Source organism: Lethenteron reissneri, chromosome 24 (assembly GCF_015708825.2).
Source record: "Lethenteron reissneri isolate LAM-NWPU_2019-01 chromosome 24, ASM1570882v1, whole genome shotgun sequence".
NCBI classification, from domain to species: domain Eukaryota; kingdom Metazoa; phylum Chordata; class Hyperoartia; order Petromyzontiformes; family Petromyzontidae; genus Lethenteron; species Lethenteron reissneri.
Genome location: NC_083802.1, coordinates 14219375 through 14244904, shown reverse-complemented (window position 1 = coordinate 14244904; position 25530 = coordinate 14219375). Strand labels below are relative to the sequence as shown.

At 46.3% G+C, this 25530-nt stretch overlaps 1 protein-coding gene across 1 annotated transcript; it reads right to left on the bottom strand.

Moving 5' to 3' along the window:
* Positions 1-3: 3 nt before the first annotated feature.
* LOC133346654 (long-chain fatty acid transport protein 2-like) lies at positions 4-18991 on the bottom strand. Its single transcript, XM_061558392.1, has 11 exons — positions 18399-18991; positions 17960-18146; positions 16933-17145; positions 16482-16640; positions 6887-7011; positions 6212-6406; positions 4784-4874; positions 4412-4610; positions 3865-3962; positions 2523-2653; positions 4-1796 (listed from the first exon to the last, which is right to left on the bottom strand). The coding sequence occupies exons 1-11, from the start codon at positions 18693-18695 to the stop codon at positions 1620-1622; spliced, it is 1872 nt and encodes a 623-aa protein (XP_061414376.1). The 5' UTR covers positions 18696-18991; the 3' UTR covers positions 4-1619.
* Positions 18992-25530: the final 6539 nt, after the last annotated feature.

The window sequence follows — 25530 nt, the reverse complement described above, 5'->3', positions numbered from 1 at the left end:
ATGTTCTTTCATAAACAATTTTAATGTCATTTTATCTGATACATAGTTTTTAAACTTGAAATACACATTTGTCATTGGGGGAATAAAGGTAAAGTGATTTCGTTATAAAATATCATAATTTGGGAATGTACTGTATACTATCACTGCCTGGACATGCTTTAAAACCTCATGCCCATTGGTCTGTATTCCATGGGTCAGAGGAGAAATTGGTACCACCTATGGTGAAAAGTCTTTAGTTATTGAACAGTTATAATATGTAAAGCTATAAACTTTTATTTATCAGGTCAAGCCCGATCAGCTATTAGCAGAGGTGTGGACTCGAGTCATGTGACTTGGACTCGAGTCAGACTCGAGTCATGAATTTGATGACTTCAGACTCGACTTGGACTTGCATAACAATGACTTTGTCCCACCTCTGAGATGTGGACTCGAGTCATGTGACTTGGACTCGAGTCAGACTCGAGTCATAAATTTGATGACTTCAGACTCGACTTGGACTTGCATAACAATGACTTTGTCCCACCTCTGAGGTGTGGACTCGAGTCATGTGACTTGGACTCGAGTCAGACTCGAGTCATAAATTTGATGACTTCAGACTCGACTTGGACTTGCATAACAATGACTTTGTCCCACCTCTGGCTATTAGCTCTTTTTCAGAAGCAACCTGGTCACAAATAATAGCGCAACGAAGTGCTTATCATGTGACAATTTATAGCAGATAAATAAACGAAACAAATGTTTTTAAAGTTGAGGGGAAACCACAGGGAGAGAGACACGCAAACTCCAAATATACAGCAGGCGTCAGGGTTGGGATCAAACCCACGACCGCTTGCATACCCAGCAAGGGAGATAACATTTCTACACCGCGGTACCCCTCTCACCACTTAGTTTTGGGAGAAGTGGATTCAAGCCATACAATTTGAATTCCGTTTGCACATAAAGGCAACTGCTGAGGTGGCATTGCACAAAATATCTCGAATATCCCTAAGCGCCATGACCGTAATCACCAACAGCACTATGAGATTGCTCAATTGTAAGTTACAGCCATTTAACGAGCATCTGCTGAATGAAAACCTCCCAATTCAATATTGGTGACAGGGGTTGTTTGACCATAATTCAGCATTATGGGCAGTGCAGGTTAGAGAATGGTGGAGAATACCGCCCGCCACAAACGTTGGCCGTGACCAGGAATTGAATTCGGGTCGCCGAGATCATAGCATAGCACGCTGACCACCATTGGCACATGCAGACTGCGTGAAGATCATCACGTGTTGCCAGCAAATGGCAGTATAAATATTTGACATATTATGTGTAGGTGTTCGCTCATAACTCTGCTTTTGTATGACACAAAAGACTAAAAAAACTGAGTTGGCTCGGTGGCTCAGGAATTGGGCTGGATTAATACAAATCCCAACTGGTGTCAGATATCCGCCTCTTATTGTAAAAAATAGGCATAACTTCAGCACCATGGTTCCACCTAACTTTCTGACTAACCTGACCCAACTGGACATCTGTGAAAAAAGAGCTTCATAGCACATCGGATTCCTCCAGGATGAATACAGATTCTGATTCTGATCCCTCTGAGGAATGATTTGGCTCAAAACCCTCACGCTCGTCACTCAGAGCTTCACTTTGCCGCTGACGATGCCCTCGTAGATTTGTTGAGTTAGCGGCGTGTAGCTGCACGCTGCATTGTCCAGGTAAAACAAGGGCGCAGGGGTGAGCGCCGGGTTGAAGCCCTCCTGCAAGAGGTGCGTCTTGATCTGCTTGAATGTGCTCGTCAACTCCAATGCTTCCTGTGTGACAAGGGGTTCAGGGTGTGACATCCGGAATGGTAAAATAATTAGGAAAACACACTACGAGTAAACAAAATAATCACAGATAAAACCTGCCCCTGCTAGACATCTGTCAAAATGAGTTTTGTAGCGCATCGTTTTCCTCCAATATAATAAATAAATATTCTGAGTGTGATTTTGAAATGAAAATAAAAATGTGTAAACAAACTAAAGGATGCCTGCTGTTCTTTGGTATAGATTGTATCAAATGCCCATATGTTTATGTAATGATGTTAGCATTTTGAGCATGTACAGCAAATATTATTTACAACATTGCCATGATCTGAAAATAACTCCAAATGCCAGAGTTTTTCTACTCAAGTAACCATGGGGCAGTGATCATCAGGAGTATGTAGCCCTTAGCAAGTGGTGGAAAGTCTACATTCCTATGGCAGGGTGAGCTTGTATGTACTTCTTTTGCACCATACGTAGTCAACCGTGCTAATCGGAGAGATGTGGGGGAAGGAAAAAAAATCAAACACTGTAAAACTCAGTGGTAGCACAGTGGTTGAGTGCAAGCCTTGCAATCAAAAGATTTTAAGTTCAAAGCTCTGTTGGGGATCGACCTGAGCCCTTCATCCACCCATCCATCACGATCAGCCATAATCAAACTACTGGATTAAGGCCTCTTCATATCTCACAGTCCGGCGACGCCACTCTGTAGGCTCCATGGCGGACAACCTCTACCTGCAAGCGGATGAAGTAAGGGCGGGCGTAGGTTGGCAAGTGTCCTACAACGTGGCGGTACAGCTCCGGGCCGTCGAGCGAGTGGCCCTCCTCGAGGATCACAGCTGCCATGCCGGCCCGGCCCTCGTTATCTGAGAACAAAAAACGCAGCCACCAGCAGTGGTGGTGGTTAATAGTGATATTTTTATGGTTTCAAACTAATGTTCAAAGCGTTTATGCGTTCGCTCTGTCCGTCCAGAACTACAACTCTCGTAAAGATGATCCAATATATATGGACCGGTAGTATAAAGTTGTCTTGCTATTTTGGACTTGCCTTATTGAAAACAAGATAAACTGATAAAAGAATTGCTCAAAACGTTTGCCCTAAAGGATACCCATCAATTTCTGTACTGATAATTACACACATTGGTGTAAGAATCCTCTATGCTTAAGTGTTACTTTTTATAACTTGTTTAACTACGTTCATTATCAACAAGAACAACGAGTGAAGACAAAGATTCATAACATCACAAAATAGAAAATAATATAAATTTATTCAGTGCCTATAAAACGTTTCTTAGCATGTGGTTACTCCCATGAATATTATATTGACGACATAATGATTGATGACCACTTATATATAATGTGAACATATTGTTCATTTGGTGAGGGCGATCCGATACATGTTTTACTTCAATAACTAGGGGAAAAAATTAGATCAACGTTGATTAAGCTCGTGATATATGATTGCCGAGGAAAAGCCCAGAGGCCCAACATGCAAAGCGGCCAGCAACACCCCACCCCGCATTATTGAAAGTAGATAGGTCATCGTTAATACATCTCTTGAATTGAGCAAAGTTATAAGAACTTGGCAAATGGAAGGACGTTCCAAAGTTGAGCAGTTGCGAGGGAATAAGAAGACAGAGGTACTTTAAACTGCAGTGTGGTGTGGATGAGACAAGAGTAGTCTGAATAGGAATATTTATTTATACTGGAGGAATTCTACGAGCTATACAGTTATCTTTCACAGATGTCCAATAGGGGCAGGTAAGAACGATACAACAACAATCGATACAAAAACACGATAGCAGTACAAAGTACAAAAAAGGTAAAGAAATCAGCCAAAAACATACAAATAAAACGAAACCATCCCCACCCTACCAGGCGAAGCCCACTGAGGTATTAATTAGTCTGGAAGATTGAGTCCCCAACATGGGAGCAGGAGGAATCACTGAGTGAAGTTCACGGGGGCAGAAACCATAGTAGTAGCGATAGAAGAGTAGTGAGAAGGTACTAAATCATTCATCAATCTGCTTTCCATTGAAGTTTTGTTTTAAAGTCGATCATTAGCTGCGCCACCAACTTGGGATGGTGACACCATACACTGTGACTTCCTTGATGAAGTCCAGGTCACTCAGAGTGTCTGCCACCTCCATGGTCGAGACGTTCTCACCTTTCCACCTTATGGACAGAAACAAGGAATCCACACGAGTTCAAGCCAGTCGGGTGTAGCCGAGGTCGCTCGCAATGGCCTAGCTCTGATCACTGAGCTGACATTGCCAAAATAACTACACCTGCATACCATAACCAAAAGTAGGAATACACGACTTCCATTTGGGAGGAAACTAAAAACCACAACTGTAATATGATGATGCTGATGATGATAATTCCAGATGCTGATGATTGATGAGTGTCCTAGGTACAGCATTATAATTTATCTGGAGATAATCTAATAGAACACAATCGAGGAAGACCAGGGGAAATCACCTCTACTCTTCTTTCTGGGATCATCCAAAGCAGGGACAGAGGGGAAGCAGAAGGTAGATGAGACATCAGGAGCGTGAACTATGGACCTGTCTCTTAAGCGTTGAACTGAAGACAGAGATAATGAAAATGAGAGCGATAATCACCTGAAAGTATCCCCAACCCTGTCGATGAAGTAGATGAAGCCTTCTTCGTCGATGCGCATGATGTCTCCCGAGTTGAAGTAGCGGTCCCCATGCATGCAAACGTTGTGCAGAATCTTCCTCTGCGTGAACTCGGCGTTCCCCAAGTAACCATCGAATGGCATGTGCTTCGAGATCGGGGCCACCAGGAGACCTGGCTGTCCTGCTCCATTAACCCACATGCCGACAAATACAAAGATCCCACATATAAGCTTTAACAAACATAGGGCAAGTACTGTTCGGGAGCAGCTATGAATGAAAATAATATTTTTGAATCTCCTCTTGGTGTGTCTGCCTTGTTATTGAGCTATGGTCGTCAGTGTCTGGCACCCTCACCTCTGGGTAAGGGGATGCAGAAGCCCTTGTCATCACGCACTGGTCCATCCTTTTCATGGTCATACTTAACAAGAACATACTTTATGAGGAGCTGAAACGAAGTAAAGCCACACGAACAGTTTCAAGGTCACTCATCTTTCCCTTGTAGTCCTCCCGCACAAGGTATAGTTACGTAGTGCCGTAGATGGGCCGCACTTACCGGTAGTGGTAGACGGGGCCCATCTGCAGGCGGTACCTCATACCGCCAAGGGAGGGGCTGCAGTACCAGCCCAATAGGGCCGCGGTCCTTATCAGGGCCGGGACTCTGTGCGGCTCAGTGGTGAGACCCTGGGAACCCCTGGCCCGACGTCCTTGTAAGGGCCGGATCCAGTGGGTCAGTGGTCGGTACTCGCACCCTGGCTATGGCGAGTTAGAATAGCCTCCCCCTACGCACCCAGAGCCGGAGGACCCTGAGTGTGGTCCTGTGTTAGGGCATGTTAGCTCGGACGCAGTACCTCCCCAGACAGTGGTACAGGAGGACAGTAACCCTGAGTGTTCTGGGACTGTACTGCCGAGCGAGGTGGTTTAATAAATACTGTTGCCTCCAAGAACCGTCTCTGGCGTCTCCTGAATCCACAACACTACAGTTGTTACCTTTGACTGCTGGGGCAAAGACTGTCTTACAAATATTTTTTAGGTCTATCTTTAATTTCAATCAGGAGACTTACATTTTTGTGAATTTTAAGACACTGTAGATTTAAACTACTTTGTTTGCTGCCTTACGATTATGATAGTTAATTTTCTGCAAATTATACTTTGTAGTGTATTTCTTCTTGATTTGCAGTTCATGTCTTGCTTACCTTGTGGTATGTATTCATTTGCATTCTTAATCATACAATATTCAACGTGCCAAAGTCCATCTGTGTAAGATGCCTGTGGATTTGGCCAGGGCTTACCTATCGACCGTTGCTCATGATGAACCCAATTTTAACAAACCCTGGAGGGCCCCACTCAACAAGGTCTAAATGCTCAGCAACAGCTAAAGCAGCATTTTCACCTCTCATGGTGATCAAGAGTGTTATGGGTCGATATTAACCAGGAAAAAATATTATTTACGATACTGTGTTGGCACAAGTAACCCAAACTCAACACGTTTCTTAATAACGCTGCCTTAAAATTTAAATATATTAAATATTTGTGCTATAAAGAAGGGCCATTGCCCTACACATCACACATTTCTACTATTTTCCTTAATAAGGTCATAGTGTTGTTGACGAACGTGTTGAGTTTTTGTTAACATCGTCCCAAGACAGCACACCCAAAATAGAGGCACACTCCCTAAGCTAACCTTGGTCCAGGCAGTCTGCGAAGAAGGAGGTGTGGCAAGAAGCCAGGATTTGACAGCGGAATGACAACAATAATAACAACGGCTGAGAAATTACGACGCACACGCAGGAAGGGCAGGTCCCGGCCGCAGGCCCCGAGCTTTCCATCCACGTTGACAAAGCCCACGTTGCCCTCGGTGGCGCCGTAGAGCTCGCAGAATCTCACGTCCCCGTGCCGCTCAAGAAAACGCGCCCACACGTCTGCTCGCATTCCGTTCCCCACGGCCATGCGTACCGAGTGCACGCGGTCCAGCTCGTTCTTGACACGGCACGCGAGGGAGGCAGGGAGGGTGGGGAAAAGAATGTTCCTTGAGCGAAATTTCGTTTTCGTAGCATCTATGGAGAGGACATGATAGTGTGTGTGCCATCACTGACAATGCAGAAAATGTATAAGGTGGTGTACTATCACTGAGTAGGTGTTTTGGCACTTATGCTGTACTGTCTATTGCTCCGACGTGTTGTCGGTGTTGTTATCGTGTGTCATTGGGCATTATGTCTGACATTTTGCTCTGCGTGCCTAGGAGCTTCTTCACTGAATTTCTGAACTGAATTCACTGAAGTATGTTCAACCCCCCCATGACCCCCATGCCATTGAGAAGCACTCCTCATGCAGCAGTGCCTTGACAAAAAGGGCCGTACATGTCCACGTACATGGTTCTCATTTTGAGAGCCCATCACCCGCAATTGCTTGATCCAAATATAAACGCGCATTGATCGGTAACGAGGCAGCACTTGGCACCTTGGGCTGGCTGAGGAGGTAGCGGCAGATCTCGCCGACGTACTGAAATACGGTGACGCCGTGCCGGCGGCAGTCTCCCCAAAAGTGGCTCGCGGAGAACTTCCTCCGTAGAACCAAGCGCGCACCTGAAGCCAGGGGATGAGACGACGAGACAACACGGGGGATGGGGGGGGGGAATAATGGGATCAGTGCTGGTGTCAGTTTAACACGTGGTAGGCTTTCGCGATCAATATCATCCATAATAGAGGTTGTTTTTTTGGGTTAGATTGCGTAAATATATAATTGTGCCGTTAAGCCCGCCACCACCCGACAGCCAACTAGTAAGGGTTGTCACGTAAACAGAACATGCCAATTCGTCACTAGTACAGCACACCGGTTTGTTAGAGAGCCAAGCCACAACATTTACAATCTGAGTACGAAGTTTCGCCAGTAATTACAACTAGCTTCATCAGGCGACAGCCAGATTTGTGAAGTCTAACTCTTTCGTTCCTTATATAGAGGCGCAGATGTGGTGATCACGCTTCTGCACTCTTGCGAGGTCAGGTGTGTGCGAGGTCAGGTATCATATGACCTCAGTCAACCCACGGCACCTGGGTCTGTCCCGTGACCTCTTGCCAGCGAGCCTTCGACACGTGGCTTCAAAGTGCACCTGGCCTGGAATCTTAACCCAACCCAAGCCGTAACCCTGTGCTCACCCTCATATAAACCCATGTTAAAACCCTATTCATACCCGACTCCTCACCTCAACCCAAAGCCTCCGGTTAACCCTATTCGTTATGCCCTACATTCATGGTTCCCACCCTGTGGTCCGAAAAGGCTGTGGGAAGTGGTCCACGGAACTGCTCGATTTTTTTTCTTCTTCACAAAGCACCGTATTTTATTTTACTGCCCATTGTACAACTATTTCGATTGTATTGCGACTCGTACACACAAGTTGGCGATTGACTGAATGTGCTCATTTGCTGGCATTGGTTTACTGACGTTATAACACATCAGATTATCACGGTTGGCTTCGTACGATGCGAAATAAGTTCAACATACATGCATATTTGCATGGTGGTCCACCAAACTAACCGTTAGCACCGAATCATATTCTTACCCTCAGCTTATTTCCAACAACACGAGCGATCACCCTCTCCAAACCAGGGCAAAGATCCCCCGTGTAGCCTTTAACAGACTGTTGGGGCAAGTGCTGTTAGCGAGCACCTGTGAAGGCCGGCACTTGTGGCACACGAGGGGGGTGCTGGTTAGCGCCACATCCGATGTTGACATATCAGACCAGGTACTTATTTTAACGCTGAGTCGACCTTTCAGTTGGAGGCCCAAGAACGGTTCAGATCATCGTCACTGGTCTTGGCCGTGAGCGGAATGGAACTCGGGCGGCTGGGTTCGTAGAGCAGCGTAGCGCGAACTGCTCCCAATGACATCTCCCCACGCAAGCAGAGAAAGTGAGATGCACAGTGCCCCCTCCTGGATAAAGTTATATACGTGCGCAAGATGAGCAAGCAACCAACGTTCATCATTGGAAAGCCCCTTGCCAGGATGCAGACATGATTCCTTGCAAAAGGTTTCAATTTTGTGTTTAAACATCTTAGCACCTGTTATTTTTCCAGAAATGGTAAAACATATTGTTATATTTCGATTTAAAGCTTTCGTGACTGCAGGGATTCATCTTCTTGGTTATTTCGGTAAAGTCACGTAGAAGGGAAGTAATAAAATAATAAAAATAAAACATAATAAAACAATTCTCACGACGTTTCGGCCACAACGCAAGCAGCCGTCCTCAGGTGAAAACCAGGTCCGTCGAGGCGACAGAGTCTGAATGAAACAGCACACGAGCTTGGAGCATATATATAAGCTGGGCGCATTGACAAAGGAATTTGCGTATCAAAAGGAATTTAGCATATTTATGGGAAATGCAGGAATGTGATTAGTACTGCATATGCATGTGCATTATGCAGGATTAACATCATCAAAGGGAGCTGCAGTTACTGCTGCTGCAGCAGTTGCTGCTGCTGCTGCAGTTGCTGCTGCTGCTGCAGTTGCTGCTGCTGCTGCACTTGCTGCTGCTGCTGCACTTGCTGCTGCTGCCGCACTTGCTGCTGCTGCTGCACTTGCTGCTGCTGCTGCTGCTGCGCTGCACTTGCTGCTGCTGCTGCACTTGCTGCTGCTGCTGCACTTGCTGCTGCTGCACTTGCTGCTGCTGCTGCAGTTGCTGCCTTATCCATTTTAATATAACACTATGTATTATTCTACCCACCCTAATGTGTATCATACTGCTATATGTTTACTGTACAATTACGACACCATACATTACTCTGCACACTGCACCATGCCAGTGAGTGGAACGCGGTCTGAAAGTCACCGTAAACGTGAACACAATCAGTTAAGATCCGAAATGGTTTATTACGTCCTTCCAATGATTGCTAAGCCAGAATCCATCTTCTCGGTTGAAATTGTCTCTGTGTTTGTATATGTGGATCTCCTCATGAACGAATCTCTCATGATAGCCAGATGGCTTGCAGAGAACCTCTGTCTTGGAGAAGTCAATGTCATGTGAGCCCACTGAATTGTAACAGTGATCTGCCACGGCTGAGGTGTTTGTCCTACCGTGTTTCAGGTCTGCCTTATGTTCACGGATGCGGTCTGAGACATGTCGTTTGGTTTCTCCAATGTAACTGCTACCACAGAGGCAACTTAGTTTGTAGACGCCAGGGTACTGTATGTCTGGAACCACATCTTTTACAGACGGGACCAGATCACGGATTTTATGTACTGTGTTGAATCGGACCTGGATCTTGTGTTTAATCAGGATTTTGGAGATCTTTTTTGTGACCCCAGCAATGTAGGGTAAGGTGATGGTCTTGAAAGGCTCCTCAACAGGATCCTTCTTGATGGTTGGAGTGATGGCTTTGCGGATTGTGTAGTCGGAGTAACCATTAGCCTTAAGAGCTTGGCGTACGTGTTTGAGTTCACTGGAAATGTGTTCATGGTCGGAGATGCATTGGGCTCTATGATATAGAGTCTTGATGAGGGAATTCTTCTGGGATGGATGGTGGTGGGAATCCGGTTTTAGATAAGCATCCGTGTGGGTGGCTTTCCTGTAGACAGAGTGGCTCATTGAACCATCAGGTCTCCTTTTGATTAGGACATCCAAAAAGGGTAGCTTGCCATCATTTTCGACTTCCATGGTGAATCTGATGGCTGGGTGTATGGAATTGATGTGGTCGAGAAATTGGTCTAGAGCAGGCCGGCCATGTGGCCAGATGACAAAAGTGTCGTCTACTGTACCTCTTCCATAAGGTCGGGCGTAGAGTGGCAGTCTGGATGGCGTCCGTCTCAAATTTCTCCATGAAGATGTTGGCTACAACCGGAGATAGGGGGGAGCCCATTGGGGTGCCCTCAATTTGCTTGTAGAAGGTTCCATTCCAGGTGAAGTATGTATTGGTTAAGCAGTGTCTCACCAGGGGGGGTACCCCAGCATTCAGTCCTTGATGAACCAAGTCTTCAATGATTGCGATGGTGTCAGGCACAGGCACCTTGGTGAACAAGGAAACCACATCAAAACTGACAAGCAGGTCGTCTGGGGACAGGGCAATCCCCTTGATTGTCGATACCAGGTCAGTAGAGTTTAGTACTGCAGAGGTGGTTTTTCCAGTGAAAGGCCGTAGGATTTCGGACAAAAAACGAGCCAGTTTGTAAGTGGGGGAGTTGATAGTAGAGACAATGGGACGAAGAGGTGTATCTTCTTTATGTATCTTTGGCAAGCCGTACAATCTTGGTGGCCTGGCTGCAGAAGGTTTCAACGAGAACTGTTTGGTCTGATCAATTAATGCGGTTGAAGCAGAAATGATGTTGTTGGTTTTGGAGACGAGGCTGTTGGTGGGGTCTCTTTTTATTTTTGTATAGCTGCCATCGTTGAGTAGTTCTTGAATTTTGTTGTTGTATTCTATTTTGTCCATGATGACAGTGGCATTGCCTTTGTCGGCTGAGAGGATGACAATGTCATCCCTCTTTTTTAATTGAGCTAATTCAAAACGCTCATCTTTGCTGATGTTGCTAGCTGGCATCTTAGCGTTTTTGAGGGTTACAGAGATTTCAGATCTTGCTACGTCTGCAGCGATGTGACTCAAGCCCTTGAGAGCTACATCTACTCGAGCAATTATATCATTAACTGGTATGTGTCTAGGTGTGACTGCAAAGTTTAGTCCTTTAGCTAAAACGGATTTCGAACCTTCAGAAATAGGACTGTTACTGCGATTAATTACGACTTTGTTAACATCTAGCTTTTCAATGTGTGGGTCCGGTTTCTTGTTTGAGAGGCGGTTGAATTTGGAAATCAAGTTGTCCTTACATTTAGTCGACATAGCGGCAGCTGAAGAGGCAGTCATTTTTTCCACATGTTCCCAATCCGATGTGGACATTGTTACACTCAAAGATAAGTGTGATTTGTAGAGTGTCTTGTCTAACTGATCTAGTTCGGTAATTTTATAATTTTGTCATCTGGCCACATGGCCGGCCTGCTCTAGACCAATTTCTCGACCACATCAATTCCATACACCCAGCCATCAGATTCACCATGGAAGTCGAAAATGATGGCAAGCTACCCTTTTTGGATGTCCTAATCAAAAGGAGACCTGATGGTTCAATGAGCCACTCTGTCTACAGGAAAGCCACCCACACGGATGCTTATCTAAAACCGGATTCCCACCACCATCCATCCCAGAAGAATTCCCTCATCAAGACTCTATATCATAGAGCCCAATGCATCTCCGACCATGAACACATTTCCAGTGAACTCAAACACGTACGCCAAGCTCTTAAGGCTAATGGTTACTCCGACTACACAATCCGCAAAGCCATCACTCCAACCATCAAGAAGGATCCTGTTGAGGAGCCTTTCAAGACCATCACCTTACCCTACATTGCTGGGGTCACAAAAAAGATCTCCAAAATCCTGATTAAACACAAGATCCAGGTCCGATTCAACACAGTACATAAAATCCGTGATCTGGTCCCGTCTGTAAAAGATGTGGTTCCAGACATACAGTACCCTGGCGTCTACAAACTAAGTTGCCTCTGTGGTAGCAGTTACATTGGAGAAACCAAACGACATGTCTCAGACCGCATCCGTGAACATAAGGCAGACCTGAAACACGGTAGGACAAACACCTCAGCCGTGGCAGATCACTGTTACAATTCAGTGGGCTCACATGACATTGACTTCTCCAAGACAGAGGTTCTCTGCAAGCCATCTGGCTATCATGAGAGATTCGTTCATGAGGCGATCCACATATACAAACACAGAGACAATTTCAACCGAGAAGATGGATTCTGGCTTAGCAATCATTGGAAGGACGTAATAAACCATTTCGGATCTTAACTGATTGTGTTCACGTTTACGGTGACTTTCAGACCGCGTTCCACTCACTGGCATGGTGCAGTGTGCAGAGTAATGTATGGTGTCGTAATTGTACAGTAAACATATAGCAGTATGATACACATTAGGGTGGGTAGAATAATACATAGTGTTATATTAAAATGGATAAGGCAGCAACTGCAGCAGCAGCAGCAGCAAGTGCAGCAGCAGCAGCAAGTGCAGCAGCAGCAGCAAGTGCAGCAGCAGCAGGCAGCAGCAGCAAGTGCAGCAGCAGCAGCAACTGCAGCAGCAGCAGAAACTGCAGCAGCAGCAGAAACTGCAGCAGCAGCAGCAACTGCTGCAGCAGCAGTAACTGCAGCTCCCTTTGATGCTGTTAATCCTGCATAATGCACATGCATATGCAGTACTAATCACATTCCTGCATTTCCCATAAATATGCTAAATTCCTTTTGATATGCAAATTCCTTTGTCAATGCGCCCAGCTTATATATATGCTCCAAGCTCGTGTGCTGTTTCATTCAGACTCTGTCGCCTCGACGGACCTGGTTTTCACCTGAGGACGGCTGCTTGCGTTGTGGCCGAAACGTCGTGAGAATTGTTTTATTATGTTTTATTTTTATTATTGTATTACTTCCCTTCTACGTGACTTTACCGAAAGAACCAAGAAGACATATTGTTATAGCCAACGTTCAGTTTAAATCTGAACAATGTAGTGTGTACATGCGAGGCAATGCAACTGACAAATATGCAACTGCCATTGCAACCGTGATTGGCTCTACTGGTGGAATTCAGTGCAATACACTCCTCCAGGATAAATAAGGATTCGGATTCTGAGTAAAGATTCTAAATTACACGGTCAGGTGCGAGTTCAATTCTATAAATTATCAGTACACATACATTTGCATGTGTAGGAATTTGTTTCGAGTTTATTTTGTTGAACCAAGCGAGAAGTTAAGAGATAAGGATAATTTAATTTTAAAGGGTGACCTGGGACTCTGTTCTACCTTTAGAGGATGATGTTTGCTAAGTAGAGTATTTTCAGGTAATTTTATAATTTGGACCCTGACAGGCGCACAATGGCCTTCTCGTGCGAATGACGTCAGGGGATCTTTAACATCCACTCTTAAGCATACAGCGCATATTATCGTTAACCAGAGCAGTCGCTGGAATTGAACCATGAACCTTTGCAACATGCGGGAACACACTACTGCTATAGGCTTGGCTCTATTTGTAAGCGACAGGAAAAAGTGATCAAAGCGATGCTGTTAATCATGTAACATTATTGTCGACTATGGATTACTCAAAAGATTAGGAGCGATTTACGAGTATAGTAACATAGAATGGGTCACTAAGGCACGTAGCGCTGCTTACTGGCAGAGAGGGGGATCTGAGGGTGTAGCAGTCCGGTTTGCCAGCAGGGCATGTGATAGGCCGGAGAAAGGGATGTAAGACAAAGGTGATGGAGGGGACACGTGATGTGAAGCTGGGAACCTTCTGGTAGGTTCCAGAAGGGGGCGTGACTGAGGGCGGAGTCAGGCCATGCTGGAGGGGATAAAATGGAGGCCCCGACTCAGGGTCGGGGCTATAGTCTGGAATGGAACCCGTCGTTCTACCAAGTCTTCATCCCCGTTCTCGTCTTCACCTCATCGGCGTTGTTGGTCAGGCAGTGTGCTAGCTGTCCTGACCATAGTATAGTTGTCCCCTGTACTTGTGATGGCTAGAATAAACGAGAGTGCCTACTATTAGTGTCTCTGAAGTGATTCACTACATTTGGTGCCAGAAGTGTTAAACCAAAAAATTTACTTCATTAGAAATATAGGGAAATAAAAGTTTGCTTTACAATGTCAAAGTCAACGAGGAGGAAAGCTCTTACCATAGCGTCCTCGGATGAAGAAGACGACGGGTAGGTGATTCCCCAGACAGCCCCGGAATCCGGGACCCTGTTAACTGGTCCCAAAGAGGCGATCCCGGTGGAGCAGCGGGTGGGGAACGACGACTCTACGCTACCGCCGTCCAGAGAAGGACGGCGTGTACGCAACGCATGCCTCGCGGACCTACTGTCCACAGTGGCAGTGCTGGTTGTGCAGCTGGAGGTGGAGGAGCCGGAGGAAGACGCAGCGGTTCGGGGGCAGCGAGCAGACAGCCTTACCGTCGCCGCCAACCAAGCGCAAGAAACGGCGGAGCTCCGTCCCGCGCGAGCGACCGCCATTTTGTCGATCGGGCAGGAATCGCTTCCTGCCAAATTCGACCTGCCGCCAACATCTTGCCCGGAGGTGCCTTTCCTCAAGAAGTGGCTGCCAGTCGTGAGTCGTGAGGGAGTTTGCAGCTGCGGGGGGTGACTGGGCAGCCTTCCAGTGCCGTTTCGCCGCTTCGTGTGTGCTTGCGGGATGGACTAATGCAGAAGCGCTGCGAGTTCTTCCCACCACCCTGGACAATTACGACACCTTGGCGGCGTTCTATGCTGTTCCCCCAAAGGACAGGGCGATGCTGTCACAGGCCTATGCTCAAATGGCGGCAATTTTCGATCCACCGTCCAATGCGCGCCAAAAGTTTGTGATGCGAAGACGGGGGGAGGCCGAGATGCCCCTCGCCTTTCACAGTGCGCTGATATCGCTAGACCAAGCCGCATACCCGAAGATGGAGCAGGCAGGCCTGGACTCTCTGGTGCTGGAGAGACTGTTGACGTTGACCCAGGAAATGGACGTTTTTCTGCCCGCCATGGAGGAGGACTACCTGACTTCAATCAAGATAGCTCGATGCATCCAGGCCCATTGTAACCTGTGATGGCGAGCCGGGGTGGCCGCCTGTACAAGACCCTCGGGGGAAGTGGACGAACTGGAGCGTCAGGAGCCCCCTCAAGTCTGTGCCTCACTCACCGGGAGTCCATGCGGGAGAGCCGACACGGGACGCGACGGGAGCGGGAACAATGGAGCAGAACCTTCCCTCCACCGTGGAGGGCCCCCGTCACTTATTTTAAGTGTGGCCTGCGGGGCCATATCCCCAAGGGATGCCACGCCGAACCTGGGCAATTCTTCCTGCCTTCGCCGTCTTCCACCGTGCCAACCTCCACTCCTTCAGTCCCAAAGGATCCCAGCACCTGACACCCGCAGAACCACCAGTTGCGCAGTCTACAAGCCAGCCAAGGAGGATGGAACGACCACCACCTGCTTCCTCTTCTTCTTCCCCTTCATCTTAGGGGCCGAGCCTGTTAGGCAATTTTTAAGTCGTCCCCGGGGTCCCTGGAAAACCCGCTCTTGTTCTACCTGGGGGCCCGGCGACGAGGACCCGTTCCCAAAACTGTTTGATTCAAATAACCCGCCCTCAGTCGTCCTATTTATTCCAATGCCATCTGGCGGGTAGACACAGATGCAAGCCGGGCTGTGGCTACCGGTTGAACTGGGGCCCTTCCTGTTGTTCATGGGCTGCGGCACGCTGACGGTCATTGGGGGTTGTATATATTCTGGGGGCCGGGTGTATTGCCATGTGTTCTCGAAATTTTGCTTGTCTACTCTAACGTTCCGGTTATGTATTGTTCTTGTTATTTGACTCGCAAGTGGGATGATGGTTGTTGTTGTTATTGTGTTATCATCCCGCTACGCGAGGTATGAAGGTCAGCCGGGACGGCAGTTTTTTTTCACAGGGGGGGTGATGTAGTGACATAGAATGTGTCACTAGGGTACATAGCAATTGTTATTGGCAGAGAGGGGGATCTAAAGGTGTAGCAGCCCGGTCTGCCGGCAGGGCATGTGATAGGCCCGGAAAAAGAATGTAGGGCAAAAGTGACAGGAGGGGACACGTGAGGTGAAGCCGGGAACCTACTGGTAGGTTCCAGAAGGGGGCATGGCCGAGGGCGGAGCCAGGTCACACTGGGGGGGATAAAAGGGAGGCCCCGACTCAGGGTCGGGGCTGTCGTCTTGAATGGAACCCGTCGTGCTACCAAGTCTTCATCCCCGTCTTCGGCCTCGCCTTCACCTCCTCGGCGCTCTTGATCAGGCAGTGTGCTAGCTGTCCTGGCCATAGTATAGTTATCCCCTGTACTTGTGATGGCTAGAATAAACGAGAGTGCCTCCTACTACTAGTGTCTCTGAAGTGATTCACGACACGAGTATTGAGAGGCTCACAGATCTCCGATGATGATGTCACCAGCGTAGGTTAACATCCAGGGCTTGGACAAACATCACAAGCGTGGGAAAGCAGTTACCCCAGGAGTCTTACCGATGTCGAGGGAGCCGATGAACGCAGCCATGATAGCCGAGCTGTGGTAGAGTGGCAGGAAGATGTACACCACATCCTCTGCTCTTACGCCGGACATTAAGTAGTTGAAGTTTCCGGACCATGCACGTGTGTGGCTGACCTTCACAGCCTTTGGGAGTCCTGGCAATGTGTGGGATCGGGAGAGAATCAATGGACCTGTTAAACATTTGAGTATTGTCTCTTTTAATTTTTTATTGTTATTTGTAGCACAGCAGTTGGAAATTATTTCGCTGACAGACTAGAATACAACAGAAAAATAAGACAATTACCAATTATGATATTAAAAGTCTGGCATAGATGATGGTGAAATAATGATCATACAATATGGCAATGCCAATGCTACTGATGGTGATTATGATGACAATAGGATGATGGTGAACATGATTACAGCAGTATGGGTCATCAGACAAACCAGTGGTGCCGGACGTGTAGATGTATATGAAGGCGTCCTTCGCAGTGATGTGCGCACGCACGCTGGCTGCTGGGAGGTTGCAGGGGGCCTCACGGAAAGTGGAGGCGAGTGATGGCACAGCTGACCCGGGGGTTGCGTCGCCCATGGCCAGAGGACGGATTTGAAGCTCATTCATCTCCACTGACATTTCCTCCACCGCCACCAATAGTGGCCCTGTCCGTGGTTGGAGGTCAGGCACAGCCATATATCACTGATCTTTGTACTGCATAATTCAAATAGGTTTGATTCTTATAATCAAGGTATACTGGCCGTTTGAAACATACAACTTAAATATATTGATGGTATTAGATGGGGCGAGTAACCCGGGAAGGTGGCACCCGACAAGTAGCCACAGGCATAGCGAGAGGTAGACAGGATGTGGCTCGTGTGGAAATATATTCCAGGTTGCTGACATGTACAGACCCAACTGAACTTAGGCCCTAGTTTTAGAGAAACAGAAACACTGCGCGACAGAACTTGTGAATTTAGTTGAATTCCTGGCCATGGTTAACATCAGTGACGAGTGATATATGAAAGGGACCTGGGCCCTTGCCTTCACGAACCCACACTGAGCCGTGTGGGAAGGTATGGTCAAAACAACCCCCTCGAGTGAAAAGGATGGGGAGGACTTCGTAAATTAGGGGAATGATAAAAGGGTTGTAAATTATTCTTATTATTATAAATTCTGAATTAAGTATATTTAGAACATAATTTAATGGAGGGTTAAACTATTGAAACCTCAAGGAACTGAGAGTAGCTGTGACTTAATAGCAACTTAGCTTGAAAAAATTTTGTTTATTGATTGCATCTACAATTGACCATTGCCTGAGTGGCAAACACCAATGCACGTGAAACGAATGCATCACATGTAAAAAAGCAAAAATTACATCATAGGTCAAACTTATTCTAACCCCATGAATACAAGGAGTGTCGTAGCCCGCAGGGCACCGAGAGCATCCACGTGCAATCGACGAGATGGGAGTCTCACCAGAACCAGTGACCAGGAATTGCGCTTTGCTCGTGGTCAGGCAGTGCAAGAGCATGCGACCGCGCAGATTCGTGTTCATGAGGATGGCGGGGCACGCGAGGGATGTGCATGCGAACAGCACGAACAAGAACGCCGGCTCGTTCTCCATCAGCAGAGCCACGGTGTCGCCCGGGCGCACGCCCCCAAACTGAAAAGGCAACACGGCGATACCGCACAAATTACATTTGTAGTTCCAAAGCATCTAAATGCAACTGTATCGCAAGGGGTCGTGCATAGAAGGGCGGAGGGGAACGAGCAGTAATCATGATGTGTGCTGTAGCCACTTATGAATGACGACAAGGCACAGCAATAACAACCGCCGTTCACCACTTAGTGGCGGTAAATATATCTTGACTACGCCCGTTCTCACAAACTGAGTCGAGCGTATAGGGCAACCCACCTCCTGAAAGGCGTGCGCGGTGCGAGCCACGTCGCGCACGAACTCCCCGTACGTCCAGCTGTCGTCCTCGAAGGTGAGGAAGAGCTTGTGCGGAGTGGCGGACGCTCGCTCGAGCAGCCGGTCCAGAACGGAGAAGATGGGCTTGCGGGACAAGTGGCGGTGCCTGTACATCGCATCGCGCAGGAGACGCAGGGAGCGCCAAGCACCCAGCCACAGCTGCGGCCAGAATATCCAAGAGGCCAGCAGAATGCAAGCCACCGTCACCACAGCCCCAGCAAGGAGAGAGAGGAGCTCCATCTTAGTCACGCTGCGCCGCCGTGCCCTCCGCTGTATCTCAGCCACGTGCCAATCGCTGGTGACAACAAATCTTGCTGAAACAATCAAATCCTTATTCGTTTCACTTGACAGTGCGTTTTGACAGTGCGTTTTTGCCACACTTCACATAAGCAACATTATTCCTTTTTACATGAATAATAATTCTCACCCAGCTCCAACCCTATTCAAATGCTGGAATGGGAGAAATGACTCTGGTTTAACAAGCTTACTCGGTCCAAATTCCACACCTACTGCTTCAGCTTGCACTATGGACAAAGTTCACCGAGTGTACTCTGTGATAGTAATCAAGCTCTTCAAACAAAATAAGATAAGAGGCTTGGGCGCATCTCTGTCCGTCCTATCAGTCAATGAAGCAAATTATTTGCTGACGCTGCTGCATAAGCAGTGGTGCACAAGCATATATAACAACAAAACACTTTAACACATTCGTCAAAATTAGCATGACCATACATATAACTATGTTTTGGGCATGTGCATTGAAGAAGGGCCTTTGTCTAAAACGTCGCCCTATTATATTTTTCCTTTGAAAGCAGTTTTTATATATAAAAGTAAAAAAATTGTGTGTGGGTTTGTGGCTTTGTGTGTGGGTTTGTGTGTGGTCGTGCGCTTGGTTCTCCAACGGTGGGGTTCATGTAAAAAACAGCCAGGTACCACGCCGTAAGCCCAGCGGTGAGCAAGCGCTATTCCTTTTTCACATCCGTCAACTTTAAATTAGCTTAATTAGCGATTTACTGCCGATCTGTGTGCGCTTCCCTTTTATTTATTTATGACGAGTGCACGACCATAACAACTCACGTGCCTTTGGTGGGGTAGACGGCCCCTTGCCAGTTGCACACCTTTGCTGAGAGTGAGGGGGACATTTTCTTTCGTGTTAAAAATGCTATAAAATACACTAAACGCTCAGGTAAATTCTTCACTGTGTGATGTCCCCCCCCCACCCCGATGCGTCCAGTTATTACTACTACACAGTCGCTAGATGTTACCACGATAGGCCGTAGATATTACTGCAGAGCGGCCGGGGAGATCGTGGCTGGGGAGGGGGTCAGGGGGAGCAGCCCAGCCCCAGCCTGCCAAGGTGCCACCTCGGCCGGCTGGACAATCTAGGTGAGGCCGGAGGCTTTGCACGGGACTAGGCCTCACCATGCCACTCTGTCAGGTGAGTACTTTGTGCTATACAGTCGATAAATACTGCTATAGAGTCAACATTTACTACTGTAGTGATAACAAGTACCACCACAGTCGGTATGCACTGCTGTAATCCTAGTAGGTACCACCACAGTCAGTATGCACTGCTGTCATCATAGCAGGTACCACCACAGTCAGTACGCACTGCTGTTACATTTTTAAGAGCAGTTTTCAAATATTTTTAACACCCGGGCAATGCTGGGTTCTTTCCGCTAGTTATTTATATATTTCAATAGCAGGGTGCATGCTCCCCCACACGCCCAATCACTGTTCACTTCCCGCAGGGTTGTGCTTACAAAATCGACTCTGGATGGGTGATACGCCGAGTTGATCCAAGACCCGGGAATCAACTTGAAAATCTCCAATTGTGAATGAAGCTCTCAATGTGCATGCTGGTCAGACATCTCAAAAGAGGAGGAGGTATAGTCCACACAAATTTACCCAACCACGTGTGGACGACCTGGCGATCGACTTGTGATGTACCCTCGACTGTGGTGTACTGCTGGGTGTGTTATGCGACGTAGTTCACATCCATGCTGTCTTGTTCAAAGGCACCAAGAAGCAAATTCACCAAACAAGCTGTCCGGAAACAACTCACCATCACATTTAGCCAACTACCGCAAGCAATAGCTTGAACAAGGCCATGCACGGTTGCTGAAGTGGAAAAGTGGTCCTCAGGGCCACTAAGTGCAACAAGGTACTGGGTGGGATGTGATGGCCTGCGTCCAGAGTTCCTCGTGAACTTGGTACTACGTGGAAGCCAGTCAAAGTCATCGCCCTCTGGCTGCAGACCAAAATCCCTTTTGTTCTTCACCCGCAAGTTGATAGAACGTGCCGTTCTTGCCATATGTTCTCCCATTATCGAAACCCCCCTGGGACTGCCTTCCCCAACAAGCCAGAGTTTTGGCAGCATCAGGTTTTTATCATCGGGTTTTTCATGGTTTTAATAAAAAAAACGATCATCTCAGATGGCCAAATATCTGGTTTTATTCGATTTGATAGCCCCCACAAAGAGAAAACAAACAACACGTTCCGCTACAAGATGATGGTCAAAGGTCGCAAGATGCCGATGGTGTATTGGCTGTCCGATGGCATTGAGTGGCCTGAACTGCAAAAGATCGCCGTCAAGCTGTTCAGCATTGCCACATCCAGTGCCGCATCCGAGAGGAACTTCTTCACCATGGCCTTCATTCACTCCAAGCTGAGGAACAGCCTGAGCGTGAAGTCGGTGGAAAAACTCGTTTTCATCAAGAGACTTGCTGGATTAAAACCATGTTTTTTGTCGACAAAATCGTTTTTTTTTTAATAAAACCAATAACCCGATAAAATTAGCAAAAAAAATCGGGTTTTTTCCACCCTTGAGCCATTGACCTCTCTGCTGCTGTCCGGGGGGTCATGGCTTGCTGCTGCTGTTGGGCTAAAATCATCAGAATTCGTTCCACTTGCCCGCACCGGCGATTGGCACGGTTGGCCACGTACGATGCGAAATAAATGCAACATAGTTACTGTACTACAGGGTGGTCCAGATGCCTTGTAACCCCCCCCCCCCCACCCATAGCATTCTCTTAAACTTAATCTCTTTTTTAAGTAAGGTTTTTATTTAAAACAGAAACGAATATGCAAAGAGAGAAACATGTCAGGGGTCAATTATAACAAGACATAATGTACAACTAATCGAAGCGATGCACAACGAAACTTCCAGGGTCACACCTCGCTGATGAACACCACAGCAAGATAATTCTGAACAATGCCCAATTCTGAGCAAAGCTAGTGTCCTCGAGCCCTCGCTATTTAACATACGTATAAGTGACCTGCCATGTACGTCATCTCGTAAATGAATATACGAAGACGACATAGCCCTTGTTGCAAAGGGCGTACACCTAAAAAACATTGCCAATACTGCACTAATAACTTCTATTGGAGGCATATTTCCGTCCGTCGAAGGGGCACGTTTGTAGGCCCTGTTCTACTATTACTACTACCTTGTTCATGGTATTCGTATGTTGTGAAGAAACTAATTTCATTAGCTTTGTAAACGAAATCTCCATCGCCGCTGCACTATCATCACCCACCTCATTCATCCTTAAAGTGCTGCCCCCTATCGTCCGCAGAACATAATAGCTCTTTTATATTCTTGGGTGTTTCGGTAAAGTTACGTAGATAGGTTCAAAGAAAATAACAAATAATATCTAAAAACTACGACGTTTCGATCGCAACACAAGCAATCGTTTTTCTTTCTCCTGATGACGATTGCTTGTTTGTTATTTTTGGTTATTTTCTTTGAACCTATCTATGACCCAAGAATATGAATTCCTACAGTCGCGAAAGCTTTAAGTCAAGATGTAATAGCTCTAAATCAGTGTTCTTGAACCTCACTACGCCATCAAATCTCACTTTGCTTTAAACCCATCTTCAATTCAGAATCAAAATCTTTATTTAGACTTAAGGAATCCGATGACATACAGAGCTCTTTTTCACAGATTCCCAGTGTGGGTGGGTCAGTACGTTTTTATTCGCTTACCCAATTACCCTTTATGGCGAGATTACTAGCTGTAGTGTAGTATCAGAATGCATGTCCAACAGGGGTACATAGGCTGGCGGGATGTAAGAAATGTACCCATTATTTCAACTGCCACGTTGGGGCATATCGAATTGGTGACCTTTGGATTACAAGTCCAGTGTGCTCACCATTAGCACCGTGGCAACATCATTTCCAACGGTACACGAAACTAATTTAGACTTTCTAGCGTCTTAATACTCGGATCATTTATTTCGAGCTGTACAGAAACTAAAATGAAAAAGGGTTCAAATGGAATACACGTCAAAACCAAAATACGCCATCTGACCAGATATATACAACTAGCCTTTTGGCCATCCAAGGACGGGTGTATTGCAGTAAATCTGAAACTTGCAAGCGAAAAGCAGACCGCGACGTGATATTCATTACATCAATGCGTGTGCAATTTGGAAGGCCGCGGTGACACTGACCTATTTCATTTAAAGGTGATAAGCCCTTGTTCATCATGACGTCCTTTTTAATTCAGTGTCTCAACAGCGTTACGGAGATCGCGTGACGTGAGTGTTCTGCCTTTGCAGTGAGGGTTGTAAGTTGACGCTGAGGAGGGGGGGGAGGATTCGCCTCGCCCCCCACTATGTGGAGTGACGTCACCCGCTAATTATTATTAATGTTGGGGGTATCCATTTGGAGGACGTCACCTCATGATTAGATAGATAGATCGTTTATTGTCATTGTCACCAGTACAACGAAATTTAAAATGCTCACCAGTCAGGGCATCATTCATAAATTTAATTAAATAAAACAAGAAAATAAAAATACAATTAAATGAAAGATAATCAATTTATACTATATATAAAAACAGCCCAAGTATACCCACATACCCACATAAGGTTACATTTTGTCATTGCACATCTCTATTTCACAGTCAATTGTAAACACTATTACTTAATAATTAATTAGCATTATTGAGTGTGGTGATCGCTGTAGGATAAAAGCTCTGTTTGAATCTGTTTGTCCTTGTTTTGACTGATCTGAATCGTCTGCCTGATGGCAACAGCTCAAACAGTGAGTGTCCAGGGTGAGAAGAGTCCTTTATAATGTTCTGTGCTTTTTTGATGCAACGTGAACTGTGTAGTTCTTCCAATGTGGGGAGATGGCAGCCGGCGATCTTTTGGGCTGTGTTGATGACCCTCTGGAGCGCTTTCCTCTGAGCCACTGATGAGGGGGGCAGTTGATGAGGGGGGCAGTTCGATGTGGAGTGACGTCACCGGCTCATGTTTATTAATGAGGGGGGTCTATGTGGAGGACGTAACTTGTTAATGATTATTAATGAGGGGGGCTGGTCGACGTGGAGTGACGTCACGAGCGTTGCACACAGACATTATTGGCTCATTATAGTAGGTAACTAGGGGTTGTTCGGGGGCGCCTGTGGCACCCCTCAACCATTTACGGCCTTCGGCCAGGAAAGTCACGAAAAAAATAGCACACGAACGACGCATTCACGCAAGCACCCGATGCTCTGTTTTGAAGTTTTAAAATGAAACATCTTTGAATTGTATTATGTTTTGAATTACACGAGGAAAATAATGGGGGGGGGGGGGGGGAGGTGTCCATTTGGAGGACGTCACCTGCGCATGATTATTAATGAGGGGGGCTGTTCGATGTGGGGTGACGTCACTTGCTCATGATTATTAATGTGGGGGGGGGTGTCCATTTGGAGGACATCACCTGCTCATGCATATTAATGAGGGGGGCTGGTCGATGTGGAGTGACGTCACGAGCGTTAAGGACATTCCTGGGTGATTATAGGAGGTATTCATACATGAGAAATCTGTTCACCATATTGTCGATATCACTCAACCCAAAAAAGTTCGTATAGTACAGGGTTGCATCATGTGCTGTATTGACTTTTTGTATTAAATAAATTACCCCCGAAAATCAAAGCTGATGCGTTGTCCAGAGGACCAAGCCTCTAAGTGGACTGGTGAGGACATTAGAAAGCACAATTAAATTTTCATCGAGATGTCATGTTCTACGAACAATTGCAGTGCTTTTTCTGCAGTGTGATTGACAGAAGGATGTGTATTGCTACGGAGAAAAGCATCGAGGTATTTTTATACCTCTTCAATGTTTTTCAGAACATGCCCAAAATATAAGAATCGTAACTGTTCGAATTTCTAAATGTCCTGTTCATGCATTTTGCAAGATTTTATACAAATTTGTTTTGGAACTAAACTTCGCGTTTAAATCAATTCCTTTGGAGATTTTGTTGATCACATGGACTTTTAATTCAAACTGAAAGGAAAAATTTGATGGACATGTCAGTCGAAATTTGACAGTACTGTATCCTACAAGCTACATGCACTTACGGTCTTTAGATGAAACGTAAATTAAACATGGCTCACTTCGCGATATCCCAGCAATGCCTCTGCATGTTTTCAGCGTTGGTGTACGGTGCTTTTTCTGGAAGACTTTACAGTTTTTTCCTGGATTTTTCTGTTTGCGCATAGTCACTTTAAGATGTTTTCTTGTTCATGTTTTTTGTTTGTTGCGGTTGCACCCAATTCAAGAGCCGAATGGCTCACAGGGCTACACCTAATACATGAAACTGAAACTGCTGCACACTAATGCAATACCACTTTTGCTCAGTCAATATATTGCACGTACATTTCTCCAAACATTGTGCACGCCATGGAAAGGTATTTTAAGTTAAAACATTTTTAAGAAAATGTCAAGTTTATTTTTTTTTAATGAACAAATTTTCAATTTTGAAGTCTCCTCCACAAACTTGGGAAATTTAGTTGCGATCTTCCTTGTGCTTTTCGTCGGTTTTTTTCGGTCTGTGGTAAAAACAAGCTAAACATTTTTCGTCAGAATGTACGCATATCCCGACAAAACTGGCAACATTTAATCCAATACTTTTCCTTGACGGTATGAATCCTGTACCCCCTTCCCTCTCCCGTGTGCTTAAAGTGCAAGTGATAACTGGTTAATATATAAACTGAGCTAATGTTTGGGGCAATGGTACTAATTCCGAGGTTAGTACCCTATTATCTGTATCTATTGAAAAGCAGTGCTCATGATGGCGGGGTA